We start from the raw sequence: 17505 nt of genomic DNA, 5'->3' as shown, positions 1-17505 counted from the left end.
GCTTTCAACACAGAGCCTTGGCTCACACTGAACAGCAAGCTATAAAGGGCCCCAAAAATGACTAGTGTAAAACCTACAGTCTAAGATAGAAAAAGAGAGAAGAAAAAAGGGAAACAACAACCACTGAACAACAGGTTCCTCACTTAGGACAGGTTGAAACAAATGCAAAGGGTTGAAACATTTAAACAGGCACCAACCTTCACCCTTACCTGAAATTATAGTGTAACATCACAACATAGAAAGATTATTCTATATAAGCTTGAATAAGATTTTGGCACAACCATGAAATAAAATATCAACGAAAATATAATTTTTCTGAAATCATTGGAAAATGGTTTCCATGAAAAATACATGAATCCAAAGTTCAATAACACTATCTTATACATTACAACAATCTTGCTTAGTTGTTGTACTTTCTGATTGTAAAAAAATCAACTAAACATGTTTTACAAGGCAATAAAAAAAAAAAACAATGATGGTATTTCCTGAATTCTTAAGTTAAACTTAATTTTTAGTTCATTGATCAGCAATAACAGTATTATATGAATAACATTTAAAATAGTTGTCTTTCAAATTATTCCAATTTCATTTTATATAAAGATCAAATCATTAAAGATATAAACAACCTATTAAATCCTTACCGTGTATAATGATTTAAAGAGCATATACAGCCTAGCACATTTTTATTCAATATGCTTCAACAGATTTTGATATTAACATTTTCAGCTCGAAAAATTCAAAAGATTAAGAAAAAGAAAAGAACTCCTTTGAAGAAAAGACTTTTAGACAATGTGGAAGATAAGGACGATATTGATTTAGAACAAAAAGCAAAAAGTGAATATCCAGGACCAAGTTCTGCTATTGTAAAAACAAATCCAACAAAAAAGAAAACACCCGATGTACCAAGAAACAGGTCACCAGTAGGTTCACCTGGCATGTCACCTGGTAATGTATTACGTTTGGAATATCAGGAAACAGATGATGATGTCGATGTAGTTGAGGATGAAGATGTTAATACTTGTTTATCTCCCTTGTTGTCAGCTCAAAAAGAAAATCGTTCAAGGAATATACCAGCAGCTACAGGCAGTTGTGAACAGAAGCAAAAACGTCGGGGAAGGTCAAGGCATAGGAAACGGTCAAGGTCTTCCTCAAGTGAATATATCCCGTTGTCATCTATAAGACATAGGCTGAGATCTTCTTCGCGTGGACCGACACGACATAGCAGGAGTAGGTCTCATTCATTATCAGAAGAATCTCATGCTAGTGGAGATCTGTCCCACTCTCCTAGAGGAAAAAGGTTTAGTCGAAGGAGGATGACAAATAGATCTCGATCATCATCGTCAGACTCATTGGTTAATTCAAGATTGAGGTCAGCTTCTCGTAAAAGAAAGAGATCAAGATCGTCTTCATCAGAATCATTAGTGCATAAAAGGTTAAGGTCTGCTTCTCGTGGAAGACCACGTGAAAAAAAGTCATCTTCATCACTTGAATCACCAGGATTTTCCAGAACTCGATCAGTTTCTCGTAAACGTAAGATAATTGAATCTCCGTCAAAAACTGCCAGCTCCAAACAAAATTCAAAGAAGACATTAGCTTATGATGAAGTTGATGGAGAAATTTTGCCAGTAAGGCCATCATCTGAGAGCAAGAAACGGAGGAAAAGTGTAAATCACCCTTTTTCTGCCCATGGATACAAAAATAAGAAAAGGAGAAAACCAAAGGTTAAAAGAATGCTAATTAGCATGGAACCAGAACTGTCTTATCTGTCACCAGTCGCCCAGTATCAGTATGGTCCAGATGTCATCACTGGTAGTAGTGAAGATTCAGATATTCCTTTAAAAGAATTCACTCCGAAAATATCTCAATTAGAGTATGGACCTTCAGATATTCCTGTGAAAGTGTCCTCCCCGAAAAAGTCGACAGCTAAACCTGGTGGAAAGGAAATGACTAATACTTTTGAACTTTCTTCAGCTAGCTCAAAAATAGGGTCAAAACAAGAGAAATGGACTTATAGTGTAGAACTGTCTTCCACTAAATCACAGATTAAATCACGGGGAAAAGTTTCAGAAAACATCAGTGAGGAGTTCAAAGAAGGAAAACTTTTTTCAACTAATGGTAAAATTCAAAAAGTGAATGGTCAGTTGTTGATGGGTTCTAAAAAAGAATCAATGAGTCCTCAGAAAGGGAGCAACAAGTTGAATATGAGTAGATCTCCAAAAAGTGGTAAACAAATGAAAAAAACTTACAAAAAGAGAAACAAGATAGATTCTAAACAAATGTTGATTAATCAGTGGCTGAAAAGCAGCAAAGATTGTAGAATAGATGATAAGGAAAATAATCACAACAAGTTCCTAACTATCAAGTGGCAAGGGAATCAGTATATACTCATGAAAACACATGAACAAAATGGCAACTGTTTGTCAACAATTTCTCCCTATATCTGTAAAAGTCGACAGCCAAGTCCCAATGCAAGAGCTTCACAGCTGAGGGAAGAAAGACAGCCAAGTCCCAATACTAGAGCATCTAAAGTTAAAGAAGACATACTACAAAATACAAATATTGGAGGTTTAAAATTAAGAGATGGTATGCAGCAAAGTCCAACTACCAGATCGTCACAACTGAGGACAGGAAGTCCAATTACAAGAGCATCTAAGAGTCCACAGCCAAGTCCAATAATTAACCAAACTCCCAGGTCACTTCTCACTGAAGACATCCTACAAAAAATATCAGAGAAGAAGTCTAGCTTGATGAAAACTTATCCACTTAGATTTTCAAATAAGCCTGAAAATGGCAATGTCAGGTGTTCACTGTCAACAAAATTTGTGGATGGTGAATCAGTGAATGATTCTTACCCAGTAATACAATCTATTCTTAATGACCAAGTCACATTGAAAAGTTCTCCAAAAGCGAGTAGAGTAACTCCGTCTAAGATGAACAGTCCTGTTAATCATCCGGTCGTGGAGGAATTGAACAGTTCGGGAAGTAGTGACACTTTAAGTTACATGGACGAGGATTTTCTTACGTCTGATGATTCAGACAATAAAGAGCCATCTGAAATCGAGACTAAGTATGTAATCAAGAGATATGACAATGTCAATGGCTTGGAACAAGTTCAGGTTGTACTGCCAAGCAGTTGATGACAATATATTCATATATGTATTGCACACAACTGTGGCAGCTTTTATGTATAGTATAAACTGTGTGTTTACATTGTACTCTATATTGCTTATCTATAGACAAATTAGGTCTGAAATTAGACAGCTGCCAATTGTGACTAATTATATCACAAAACTATGTTTATTCCACACTTTCACTGAAAGAGATATATTCAAGTGCTATCTTACAACCTAATGAAGATTATTCAAAGAACATTTGTTGCAAACAAGGAAGTAATTTCATAAGAGGGTAGCTTTAAATAGAATAAATTATCATGTATGTGACTGTAATAGAGCTGCATTTATTATGTACTCCTTCCTAAACAGATATTTTTTATTGTAGGTTGTTGCCATGTTAGGTTTTTTTCACAATTTATTTCTTGGAGGTGTTAGTTAAATCTAAATTGTTTTCATTGTTTGTGTTTCTCTGCCTTGTAAGATGTATTTAAATTGATCATGTTGATAGGGTAAAATTCGTGGTAAATTGACTTCTGTGAAAAATTATACGCACAAAAAATTTACTTATATATGGTAGTTGTAGGTGTATTACAGAGATTCTCTGTCCTGTTATGTGAATTAAAAACCAATGTCTTGAGAATAAATTTAAGATTTCAAACTGAAAGAAATTTTATTCATTTGGTTATTTAATTTGCAAAGAATTTATTCAGATATAAATAATTTTTTTGATTTTTTTTCCCTCTCAAATATCATGAATTAGTAGTACAAGTAAAATCTGATTTAAGAATTCAATGCTTGTTCAATATTACAAATATATTCAGTCAGAGCTCAGACATAAATAAGTCGACTTTTGTTTTTGACTTAAAGAAGTCAAAACATGTATTTATTATAAAAATGTGTTTTCAATTTTAGACTTATCTAAGTCATTAAATGACAGACTTGATTAAGTCTATTTATGTTGATGAAAAAACTTAATTTTACTTCGTGGCCAAAGTACACCACCTATGAGAGCAAAAACCTGTCTGAGAGTTCACAAGTACTTGAGCTATCTATATTTAACTATTCTATAGAACATCCTTACTGAACACAGATGTTTTACCTCATTCAGTGTGGTTCGAGGTGGTTGCATTGTGAGGTTAATTAACATTATCTCCGATTTTTTTAGGCTCTCATTTACATTTTTCTTTAGAAGATAAAGCATTGTCTTTCAATGTTGTCATTATTTGATTTAGATGCGTGACCTCTTTCTAAATATGCGTGGGTCTTGAAGTTAACCAATTTTGGTAACTTATCGACTTGTAGGAGTCGATATTTGCAACTTTTTCATTCTGGTCAATTATTTCTTGCTTAACAATATTTGACTTATTAAAGTCGTATTTTGTCTTTCATGAAAGGGAGACAAATCCCAAAACTTACAAATTTAGACCTCTATGAGTTAAAAGCAGATTAAGACTTATTTATGTCTGAACTCTGACTGATATTTGGATGTATCAGAAAGGATTCAACACGTTTTACAACCCTATAAATTTACAAACAAGGAGCAGTTAATTCTTATAATTGGATTTTTATTTTCTACAAACATGAAATTACAGTGTTTCTGGGATACATCTGCAGCCAGAGTTGTTTCATTTTATAAGGAAATTGAATATAACTTTTGGAATGCCTCACCCAATCAAAATTAGAAAATCATATTAAACTTCGATGTCATGTTATTATTTAAAACATCAACCATACACTTCATGCACTTGTAAACTATATATGACTTACCACATATATGTGTTCAGCATCAGCTTAAAGTAACTATGAGCATCTTTTGTTCTTGTAAGATCTTAAGGAATAGTTTCCCCTAACCGGAATAATTCAGTCGTTATATTCTGCTTACTACATTAATGCCAGAATGCATAGACAATGAAAAATCTTCAATCAACCATTCGGAATTAGCTCGGGATTTACCTATCTCGATAAAATTGAGCTAATTGCTGATTGGTCACCTCTTCTACAGGGCACCAATCAAAATCTAGGATTCGTGAAGAGTTTTTATCGTGTTGGGAATTCAGGCCCTCGCAAGTAAGAGAGATCGATTACAGGGAGGGACTGAATTATTCGGGTTAAGTTTCCCCTTGTATTTTTATAAAACTTAGTGTGTAATGTTCCCTCTAAAGAGAAAAAAAAAATTAAGAAGATATACAATGTAATTAAATTTTTTACCATTTTTATGCCCCATTTATGGGCATTATGTTTACTGGTCTGTGCGTCTGTCTGTCAGTCTGTCCAACTCAGGTTATAGTTTTTGGTAGAGGTAGTTTTTGATGAAGGTGAAGTTCAATCAAATTGAAACTTAGTACATATGTTCCCTCTGATATGATCTTTCTTATTTTAATCCTAAATTAGAGTTTTGACCCCAATTTCACTGTCCACTGAACATACAAAATGATAGTGCGGATTGGGCATCCATGTACTATGGACACATTCTTGTTATTTATTTTTTTGTAAATCAGTGAATTTGAGAAAGAAAAAAATAATTTGAATTTTTACAAATATTTTTAATTTTTTCACAAATCCTTGCTTAAAAAGTGTTTATTCAAAACATTGCTCTCATGAAGGCATACAGTGAATCACCATAAATGTGTTCTTCAGTGGTGCTTTATACAGTATACTATAATGTGTATTCATTTGTTTGTGTGTGCTTATTTTGTATACAGAAATATTTGCATTAGTTGACAAATATTCACCAATATTTTTCTATGCAATGCATGGATGTATGAATGCTTACAATTGAGTACAAGTTAAGACTATTGTTATCACAAAAGACTAACGTTTCTGTTTGCTATGCAAAAAATAGATATTGTATATATATAGAAGAAGAACCTACCAAGACCCACAGAGAACCTAAAAAAAAGTTTTTGAGGTTAAAATTTGTTCTTCATAAATACTTGAAGCAAAACATTAAATAATATCTTTATAAAGAGTTACTATTTGTATTAAGTTTTCATTGTTAAATGTCATTGGTTGCAAAAGGAAAGATAGATTATTGTGTATATATTGAATTGTTTATTCAAACAATCAAATTTATATCTTAGTTTTAAAATATTGTTTGGGCATTCCTGCATATATCCAGGTCAATATTTTCAATTTGTCATGCGTTATTAAAGCCTATGGGTAGTGTGAAACACTGCTATTACTAGGTTCTTTTTTTGTTCCTTGTTAGTAATCTTTTTGCATTTCTTTCTTTTTTTCTCTGAAATCCCCTTACAGATTTTGGTCTGAGATTAGCTGTAATGAAAGGAGGTATTCTCTAAAAATTCTAGTTGAATAAAAAATTGCTATTATAAATGATTCTCTTTTACTGGGTTGCAAACAGGGGGGGCTTTGGATCTTTATTTGAAATAAATCAGAATGAAAACAAGGCTGCCTATGATTAAACTTGACTGAAATATGTTCTTAAATCTTTTTTGAATGCTTTGAAATTATGTGATTGATGAATTAGCCCTTGGATGCTTAATTTGTCAAAAATATCTTCCCTATAGGAATTTAGGGGTTGTAAACTTATGAGTCTTAAACTCTGCTCTGAGCCTCTATTTATAGAATTGTATAGCATTATATTGCAGTAGGCAGCTTGGTTTCATTATTGCTTAATTTAGTTATATGCTTACAATGTAACTTTTTGAATCTGGTTTGTAAGAAGATTTATTGAATTATGAAAATATAATATTTGTAATGAGAGAAATGTAAGATAAATATATAAATGAAATCTCTGAATAGCATAATTTATTATATCACAATTTTACATGTATCACTTTTCTCTGCCCTATACACATTTTTTAGCACAGTTTTCGTAATTTATCAGAAATTGAGTTTTATGACAGAGGCCCAGGATTAAGATTTTTTTGTAAATAAATTTGAACATAATTTTCCAACAGCTAGCTTACAGTGTTAAATTGCTTGTGTAATAGTAGATTAGAATTAATTAAGAAATAGTTAAAAGGAGTATAAAAGTCTATAGTTTTATATATTACCAAATATTGCAATCTTGACCTATAAGGTTTAGTATCATGTATTTTTCAAATTTTATAATTAAAAGATCTGCATGTCCATTTTTCTACTATTTTCTGACCTCAATCAGATTATCTAGTTCAGTGATATATCTTACAAATTAATGTTTGTATTCAAACTGTTTGTGAAATATAAAAGAAAAAAATCAAGAAAGTATCTTTGTTTTGTTTTTAATAAATCAAGTCTAATATATTGCCATTCTCAAGCAAGAGACTTGGGGTTATAATCCAAACTCTTTAATTTATTCCTTCCACCTGATGATCTGACAGTGATCTAGTTATAGGGTCCTTTCTACTAGTGAAGCAGGTAGTTGGTTCAATCCCAAAGTCAGATCTGAAACTCAAATACTTTATCCACTAGTCTGTCTGTCACACAACATGTAACCACTGTTCAGATCTATCAGACAAATTCTTCCTGTATGCTGAAACTTAGATTACTGAAGGTGCAATGAATAATAAACAAATTACCATCAGTATAAAATAAGTCAGTTTTACATTTTCAAACTGTTAAAGCTAAAATCAATAAAATTGAGCATGACTGTTGTATGCTTGAAGGAACATCTTTACTTTTTGGATTTTGATGAAAAACTAAACAAATTATCAATAAGCATCTCCAAATTTTGAAAATAGAATTTGTACACATTTTAACAATAGACTGTTAAAAAAGCCTAACAGTATGATTCAGGTGAAAGAAGCTGTGCTTTTCCATGTAAAGCATCTTGTCACAGAGCCCAACCGATGTGACTAAACTCTGATAATTTTATGTTGAACGTCTTAAAGGTAGAGGTTTAACTAGTAACATCCCAGAAACTGGGGTCGGATAAATGCTGTCAGACAGACATAAATACCTTACATTATTTGTATACACAAAACAAAATAGACCTATTGCTTGTAATTGAAAAACAGACCAAATAAAAAAAGACTTTAAATTGACCAATGAACCATGAAAATGAGGTCAAGGTCAGATACATACCAGAAGAGGCATATCGTCGTTGTTATACAAAAACCTCGTATCTAAGGTTTTGATTATTTCACACCAGGCAGTAAAAACTGAAATCTTTTTATCGATTATTTAGAATTAAATGTGTATGTTCCACTGTATGCGAAAATATCTGATCTTCTAACCAATAAATTACCAAGACGAGCAAAAATGTCTGCACCTATATTGTATTTTGAAAGCTTTTCACATTATTTCTAAGCTTTATTAGCTTTGAGAACCTAAAATTGATTCAGTAAACTGTAGCTGTTATGATGTCAGCTGCCGTGCCGTGTGTTTTTCTTTTGAGATACGATATTTTCGAACAACAAAATGTCTCACCAATCCGACTACACTTTTTCGTCACATGTCAGAATTCAGGTTAATGATTGGTTAGAAGATCAGATATTTTCGCATACAGTGGAACATACATATTTAATTCTAAATAATCAATAAAAAGATTTCCACAAAAAATTGAGATACGAGGTTTTTGCATAACAGCGACGATATACACCTCAACCAATCCATACACCAAACATAGATGATCTAGTGCCTATAGTACTTGAAAAGACCAAACCTCTATAAAACTTAACATCTGACTAATGACCCATAAAAGCAAGGTCAAGGTCAGATGAAATCTGCCAGAGTGACATGCACCGACTAGTCATTCCATACACCAAATATACCAGTTGACCTAAGTACTTGAAAAACAGATCAAAATATAAAAACTTCATATTGACCAATTAACTATGAGAAAGAGGTCAAGGTCAGATGATAACTGCCAGACTGACATGTTCACCTTACATTCATTCCATACACCAAATATATTTGACTGTATTTGAGACCAGGACCTAATCACATAACTTTTACCTTGATCACTAATCCATGAAATGAGGTCAAATCAGGTGAACCAGGTCTGACGCATGTAAATGTTGCAAGGAACTTGATACCAAAAATACATATCTTAAATTTCCCATTACAAAAAAATGAAATTGCGAGCTACTGCTCACTGATGATACCCCTGCCTAAATATTTCGGAAAACAGGAAGTTGTTGAGTGATGAATCTGAAAATCTATCACAAGGGATAGGTGACTTACATAAACCCTGAAATCAAATTTCAGAAATCCTTGTATTGTAGATCCTGATAAAAATGTGAGGAAAATTTAAACTAAGCTATCATGTGTAAAATGATACAAGTTTGTGGTAAACAGAAAGTTGTTGAGTTATGAATCTGAAAACGCATCACACAGTTTAGCTGACTTATATAAACCATGAAACCAAATTTCATAAATCCTTGTAAAGTAGTTCCTGAGAAAAATATTTTCACTAACTAAGCTATCAGCTGTTATAAAAACATAGTCTGTTTTTAACAGGCAACTCTGACAATTTGTAGGTTCTTTAATGTGACAATTTGTGTAGCTATGTGGTTGCCCTGTGGTCTTCTTAGGACAGTTCAAGGATCAGTGGGGGCTGAGGTTTCAGGTGTTCACAAGAAACAGTTGCAAAAATTAAACATGAATACGCTGTAAATTTTACCTATTTTGCAGGAGCCCTACTGGTTCAATGACTAGAAATTTCAAAACATCAAACCTGGAACTTCATTTCTGAGAACCAAGTCATATATCTCCTTGATTTTAGAATTTAGGTCATACATATTTGTTTTATCTGCAATATTCATATTTATCAGTCCATAATATTAATAAAATTGAGAATGGAATTCTGAAATGGGGAATGTGTCAAAGCGACAACAACCCAACCATAGAGTCTGTGTGTTCTACAAAGATCACACGTCCATCACCTTTCATTTGATACCTCAATTACTTTAATATATTCTACAGTTTTCTTTTCACACCTTTGCATGGAAACTATTTTGTTTTAAATGTGTACTACTTTCCAGTATGATCTTTTTTTTAATAGACCCACTTTGGTGGACTAGTATATATTTGTTTAGGGGCCAGCTGAAGGACGCCTCCGGGTGCGGGAATTTCTCGCTACATTGAAGACCTGTTGGTGACCCTCTGCTGTTGTTTTTTATTTGGTCGGGTTGTTGTCTCTTTGACACATTCCCCATTTCCATTCTCAATTTTATTGCTTCCTTTTAAAATAATTTTGCGAAGAATTTGGCTAAAATCCATTAAACTTGCAATGAGTTGAGAGTTGTTGATTTTTGGTGTTGAAGGCATCACAGTCTTTGAGATGAAGAATAGCAATAAAAGTATTGTTGTTCCTTAGCTATTTATGTGTCTCTTGTTGTATATGTACTGTCTTGTGTCATGTATTGGATACCCTTACTCCTTTGTTTATTGTGGATTCATTAATATTGTTGGATACCAATTTTTGTGTATTTCGTGGGTACATGCTAACCACTAATTTAAATGTTCAACAAAACGTAAATTTTGGACCTTCAGCTGTTGTCTGTTCTATGGTGGGGTCTTTGTCTCTTTGACACATCCCCCATTTCAATTTTCAATTTTATTTGTATGCAGATATTGGCATAACCACGAAATCAAACATCCTCGAAAATGCAATTTTTCGTCAATCCACTCACGAAGATAATAATTCCACAGTACCCAAATTTTAATTTTTTTGATAAATAGTACCTCATAAAATACAAAGTATACTGAGGGTAGACACAAATATAAAGCGATATTATATATCTTGTGGTATAATCGCCAATGAGAAACATCAAAGGTTTTCAAATGGAGCCAGTATTTTTATTTTTCCCCCTATGTAGGTGGTGAAATTCGAAAAAACAAATTGCAAAACAATTTTAAAGATTTGCTAGATTCAACCCCCTAAAATTTAAAAACTATATAAATACATGTTATCATTCTAGTTAATTTATCAAAATAAAAATAAAAATTTTCTGTAAAGGTATATTTATCAATTTATTAATACATAAATAATCAGGGAAGATAACCCATTTTGTAATGGTAAAATTATACTCATGGTTTACTATTGGTCACTGTGTCCATGGTTCAGTTAAATAGTGACACTTTTGTCTGTTGATAAGTCAAAATAGAAACACTATTTTTTTACAAAGAGACATGCAAAATGAAATTAGTCTGTAAGTATAATACATATATACATCTTTCTTGAGAGGGTATTATTTTTTAGTATCTTATTTTTTCCATATAAACATGGGACATAATATATTGATAGTAAAATAGTCCCAGGGTTGGGCAAAGTTTATCCAATCAAAGCCGTTGCTTCCCGTATTGAAAGAAAAAAATGTGAACATTACACTTCTGCAAGCTAACAAATTGATCATAAAAATATAAATTGAAGAGGACCTCTGGCAATTCATCTACATATGTTTTTCAAAGTAGTATACAACATTTAAAAGGAATAAAACACAAGTTTGCTCTATCATTTTAATAAGTACATGTATTATTTGACAATAATTTTCTAAATATACTATTTATTTAACAATATAATACTGTAAAGTATCATATTTATTTGATTATACATATCACAGTTTCAAATCTCAAAATATTTTGATCAAACTATTGTTACCCCACTTTAAAATTGACTAACAAAATATAATTAATTTACACAGTAAACTAAAATATAGCAAGTTGATCAGTGGCGGATCCAGAACTTGACCTTTGAAAACTTCCTCGGAAAATTATGAAAAAGAAGCTGATAAAAGTTGAAGAGAAATAACAGATCAACAAACCAACATATGACCTGAATTTGTATAATTCAGCCGTGGCAAGACCAAATTTTATGGCACTTATTTATTAAATTATACCGGTATTCATACTGCTAGAGTGCAATTTGAGCTGTCAAAAGAATATAGCCTATTTAATATCTTTTATATTTAAATTGCTAACTTTACTTTTGAAGTTTACAATGTGTTTCTGTTGCAATTTATTTATGGGATACCTAAGGTGTTATATCGGCAAAATTTTGAAGTTGTCTGTTTCATTTCCAAAGTTCATAATTATTATCTAAACGTAATTTTCCACATACATCTAAGTACTGAAGTAAAAGGGATTATTTCCATTAGACATGAAACAACAGGAATCAGTTTTTCTAATGACATATTTATGTTATAACATAAAATATATTGTGGATTTATAACACATTCCTTAAAATATTTTAAAGTACATTTGACACACTTGTATGTGATTTTATAAACCCCCCGTTACTGCTAATCTTTTTACTAACATACAAAAATAGCAACTTGAATACAGATATAATAAACAAAATACTTGGTTTAAAGATACTTCTAATCAGTATATTATTATGACGTTGCATGAACAATAAATAAACAACAATATATATATATATATATAAATTGTATTTTAATGGCCGCGACAGTTTCTTTACCTTTTTCAAAGTACTGTTGTACAATTTTGCAAATCAAGTACATGCATCTAATTTATGGAAGCCATGATTCACTCCAAAAATGTTTTCTAAAGTTTGGAAGTTAACTTGAAAACATTTTGAATTTAATCTTTGCTAATATTAATTTGTCTTTAAAAAAGGGCATGAATTAACATAGATTTTTACTTCACATTTCATTAAAAATTAATAATTTCCAATAAGGTACACCATGATTTATATTTTCATTTCCAAAGGAAATACATCAACTTGTACAATTTACGAGAAAAAAAAAATAATACATTTATCAGTAATATACTAAAATTATGCATCTAACTGGTTTTCAAAGGTTTTTAATAAAGCATATAATTAACATTTGGCAACATATTAACCCTTGATCTTTCAGCAGAATTTAAAGGTTGTCTTGAAAGTTAACATTCATCAATGATATACAGCAACTATAAATCACTACCTAAGATAATTTTCTACACATGCAGCCTCGTACAGGACAATAAAGGATGCCCATATTGATAGGGTTAAAATATTTTTAAATATATAAGTTAATTAATACAACAAATGATTGTCCTATTATAAGTTTTCGTAAGTTTTGATGGAAAGCCAATTTGTGTTATGATACTGTCATGTGTCAAATGTGTAAACAAATATTCAATTAAAAACCACACAGTGTAACATAAAAAAGTGAAAATTTAATAGCGTGCTGCATCATCTAAAAGCTGGAATATGTATTCTTGTTTACGTTTCACATTTATACAATCAACAAGAATGTGAACAAAAGAATACATATTCCTTATACATTATCTTACAAAACAAGTTTTAATCGATAAGAACTAGGGATTGTTATTTTGCATGAAAGTTCCAATACATAACAATGGAGTCCTTAAATAAAAATAAGAAGATGTGGTTTGATTGCCAATAAGAAAACTCTCCACAAGAGACCAAATGATACATGTTAATTTCATTGGTTTTGTTTATATTTGTCAACCACAGTCAAATCCAATAATTCATTCATACAGAATGCAATTTTCTCAGCAGACTTTATATGATGAATATAAGTATTGATGAGGAATGTAGTTTTGTTAAAAAACAAACTAGAAATGTTTGAATGTTTGTAGATGAATGACACATATCAAATAATATGACAGTTGAAGTATACAGTTGTTTATCTTGACTAGTATCATAAACAATATCTTTGACTTATCCCTCTCATATCTCATTTAGAAACATACCTACTTATACATTTACTTAACTATTACCTAATTAATTTCGAAGAAATGGCTTAAGGAATAACAGAACTGTATTTTTGACTGTCAATAAGATTTGATGTTTACAAATGCAGTTTTATTTGCAACATGAAGCCGTCATATCCAAAATTGAAGGTGTCAACTCTTCAAAAACATTAATGTTTATTATCCATTTCTCTTAAAATTATCATAACTAAACATTTCAAATATCCCATAAACATTCCACTGCAAATTGACTATCAACTGTTAACCTTGGAATTGATGGCACATGTCATTTAATATCAAAATAGTTATATGCCAAGATGCATTAGGATATTTAATACGTGGAAGGTTGGTAACACACTGGACATTAAAAACATGACATAAACATATTTTTTTATGTGACATAAAACAAAACTTAAAATAGCTTAAAATTATAGACAAAAATATTGAGCAAAAAGGACGGAATAACAAAAATCTAACAAATAAATTACTTCTACCCATATTTACAATTATACACGCAAAAACATTCCCTCTTATTTACAGTTATTCTGAAATCTCAACAATTTACTGAAAAACAGTCTATATGTACAATTTTAATCGTCAATGGTTTTAACATCTTTACAGAAAAAAGATACAAAGTATTTCAATAATATATACACATAAAAATGCTTTTTAGTCCACTATCATTAAATAACCTTGAACAATACATAAAAACAAACAGTAATAAAATGAATCATGTCATGTGATCTAACATATCTGATCCCATAAGAACTTTTAATGCCTAATTATTTTTTTATAGAGTTTTGAAATCGATTTTGATTCATTATGTTAAGTCATCTATAAAGATATGAACTCCTGTTAAGGGCTGGTCCAGATTTAAACACATGGAGGTAGGGATGCACTTTTAAGGACCCCCTTCCCAACCCATAAAATCACATGCATTAATAGTATATCAATATATAATACACAATGAATATGCATACATAAATATCAGACAATTCATAATTTGGTCGCCTCTCACCCTCCAACCAGATAAATTTTGAAACAACCTTAAATTTTCATAGCATTTCCAGTCATGACTGAAATGACCAATGAAACAACTATTCCTGGAATTTTATAATTGGCACCCTTAGAATTCATGTGATATTTTAATACATGAGATGATAAATAAAATTCAATAACATTTTAAAGATAATAGTAAAATGAGGATGGCCCATTTATAAATTTCGTCTTTTCATGAGACTCAGTCAACTTTTATAAATGTGACTTCATGGAAATTTAAAATCCTATCACAAAACTAATTCTACTATAAATGTATCACAGATTTATTATGCAATACTCAGATCTCAAGACTGGCATGCGGACGGATTTGCATCGGAATGTATAAATATGGATTAAGCTGGAACAGAGTTTTTGAAGATCACTCACAACCATTCTTTGACATCATTGTTTTCCCATCACAAAGCTATCTTTTGTTGTTTTTGGCCTGGTTTATCCTAAAAAAATAAAGTCACAAATATTACAACATAAGTTACGAAAGAAGTTTCAACAATATGGTTAAGTACAATGTAAACCAATGGAAAAAGTTCTAATGGAACAATCAAATTGTAGTATTTGTAGATAAAAGAATTATTATGAAAAAAAGTACTTTATTTTTATACTGTGGATTCATTTGTTTTCAAGGATACCAATTTTCGTGAATTGGAAGAAAAAATACATTTCTGTTGACAAATTGATTTTATGGTTTTGCAAAAGTGTGCATTTAATCCTGTGAGAAATGTATACTATATATGTTGAACATTTTTATTTGTGGTCAACTATCCTAATAGGAATTAGTACCCAACTAATAATAATGAAACCACAGTATCTGAATGCTTTTTTGTCTTTTATAAAATTTGGTATTGATTGCAAGTTTTGAGTCGTCTCTGTAAAGTTTATTCACAATTTTTCTGGCCTTGATAGGATTTTGATATATTATATAGACATGTCTTGTCTATGTTTGAAGACCGTATGTTGACCTCTACTTTCTTTTGATGTTGTTTTGTTGTTGTTGGGTTGTGTCTCTTTGACATGAACCCAACCAACTTCTCTTTTTTCATATTTACTACTCTTCTGTACCCTAATGTACTGAAACAAACAAAATATTGCTTATATTATGTGGAAGTTAAAAGTATCTATGCATAACAAAAAATATTCAAATCATTTTCAACTACATTTTCTGAATATAGATCTGTGTAAGAAAGGCACTCATATAAGGTACTAACAACACACAATACATTAATAATAATATATACACACATACAAAAACAAGTGTTAAAGGAATAAAGCTAGTTGGTAGAATTACTATTACATGTAGTAGAAGAATATAACCAAGTGTGGATGGTTAGTTGAGAAGACATTGCAACTATAGAAATTAGATTGCATTCTGTTATTAAACTTGGAGACTACCTGTATTTTACTTTGCCATTTACTAATCAAATGCATTATGGGTATTTTTTGTATGATTTTCAAAAGCATACACCAATAAATTATTGGTGAAGGTTTTCAAACAATTGACAGATATCCAATCATGGTGTAACATTATTTTAAATTTCAATTAGGTTTATAAACAATAAAATTATCCATCATCCTGAGATGTAGCTGTCAGAACATTTTATTGAGGGCTTTTTAGACTTAATTCATATGTGAAAGAGAGGGGGAGGGGTGTCAGAAGGCATTTTTTTTTTAAATTGACAGGGGGTGGTTATTTTAGACAGGGTAAAATAAAAGTAACTACCCCAACATTTATTTCTTCAAATTCAAAGTAAAATTAATTTAAAAATAAATTCCCATCATTTACTTTACATGACCAAGGAATAAATATAAAACTGATTTTTTTGTTATTGTTTTTGAAGTAAAGATATTGTATCATATTGACAAATCAACAAAAGCTAAATATTGAAATTAACCAAAGCATTATTTTCCACACAGAATAGCTAGCTACCTACTACAAAAACACACAATACTGTTTCTTTTCACACTAAAAGCTGCTTCTACTGTAAAGCTATCTGAAGCTCAAACAACAAACCTGCCAGAGTTGGAGAGAAGTTATTTAGTAACTATGGTATATATCTGATTGTATAACAGCTATATACCAAGTACCATAGTCTCTTTTACATTTTTGTATTAAGTCTACAAAAGGCTCAATCAGATTTTTAAGTACAAAGTTAAAACTAGAGGCTCTAAAGAGCCTGTGTCGCTCACCTTGGTCTATGTGCATATTAAACAAAGGACACAAATGGATTCATGACAAAATTGTATTTTGGTGATGGTGATGTGTTTGAAGTTCTTACTTTACTGAACGATTTTGCTTCTTACAATTATATCTATAATGAACTTTGCCCATTAGTAACAGAGAACTATATTTGGTAAAAATTTACATAAATTTACCAAATTAATGAAAATTGTTAAAAATTGACTATAAAGGGCAATAACTCCTTAAGGGGTCAATTGACCATTTAGGTCATGTTGACTTATTTGTAGATCTTACTTTGCTGAACATTATTGCTGTTTACAGTTTATCGCTATCTATAATAGTATTCAAGATAACCAAAAACAGCAAAATTTCTTTAAAAATTACCAATTGGAGGGCAGCAACCCAACAACCAGTTGTCCAATTCATCTGAAAAATTCAGGGCAGATAGATATTGACTTGATTAACAATTTAACTTCTTGTCAGATTTGCTCTAGATGCTTTGGTTTCATAGTTATAAGCCAGAAACTGCATTTTACCCCTATGTTCTATTTTTAG

At 31.0% G+C, this 17505-nt stretch overlaps 2 protein-coding genes across 12 annotated transcripts in view; one reads left to right on the top strand and one right to left on the bottom strand.

Moving 5' to 3' along the window:
* The window catches only part of LOC139516421 (serine/arginine repetitive matrix protein 2-like), a 37899-nt gene extending 30717 nt beyond the window's left edge, over window positions 1–7182 (top strand). For all 4 annotated transcript variants that reach the window (XM_071306503.1, XM_071306505.1, XM_071306507.1 and 1 more), the window contains one exon: window positions 727–7182. In XM_071306503.1, the coding sequence (XP_071162604.1) occupies window positions 727–3137 (2411 nt within the window). In that variant the 3' untranslated portion in view covers window positions 3138–7182. The remainder of the gene's footprint in view (window positions 1–726) is intronic.
* Window positions 7183–11502: 4320 nt separating this feature from the next.
* LOC139516419 (leucine-rich repeat-containing protein 9-like) overlaps window positions 11503–17505 on the bottom strand; it is a 48409-nt gene continuing 42406 nt past the window's right edge. For 6 of the 8 annotated variants that reach the window (XM_071306494.1, XM_071306496.1, XM_071306499.1 and 3 more), the window contains one exon: window positions 11503–15211. In XM_071306494.1, coding sequence (XP_071162595.1) covers window positions 15181–15211 — 31 coding nt within the window. In that variant the 3' untranslated portion in view covers window positions 11503–15180. The remainder of the gene's footprint in view (window positions 15212–17505) is intronic. The other 2 variants (XM_071306500.1, XM_071306502.1) reach the window with 1 other exon arrangement.

Source organism: Mytilus edulis, chromosome 3 (assembly GCF_963676685.1).
Source record: "Mytilus edulis chromosome 3, xbMytEdul2.2, whole genome shotgun sequence".
Taxonomy (NCBI): Eukaryota; Metazoa; Mollusca; class Bivalvia; order Mytilida; family Mytilidae; genus Mytilus; species Mytilus edulis.
This window is presented reverse-complemented; position numbering and strand designations above follow the sequence as displayed.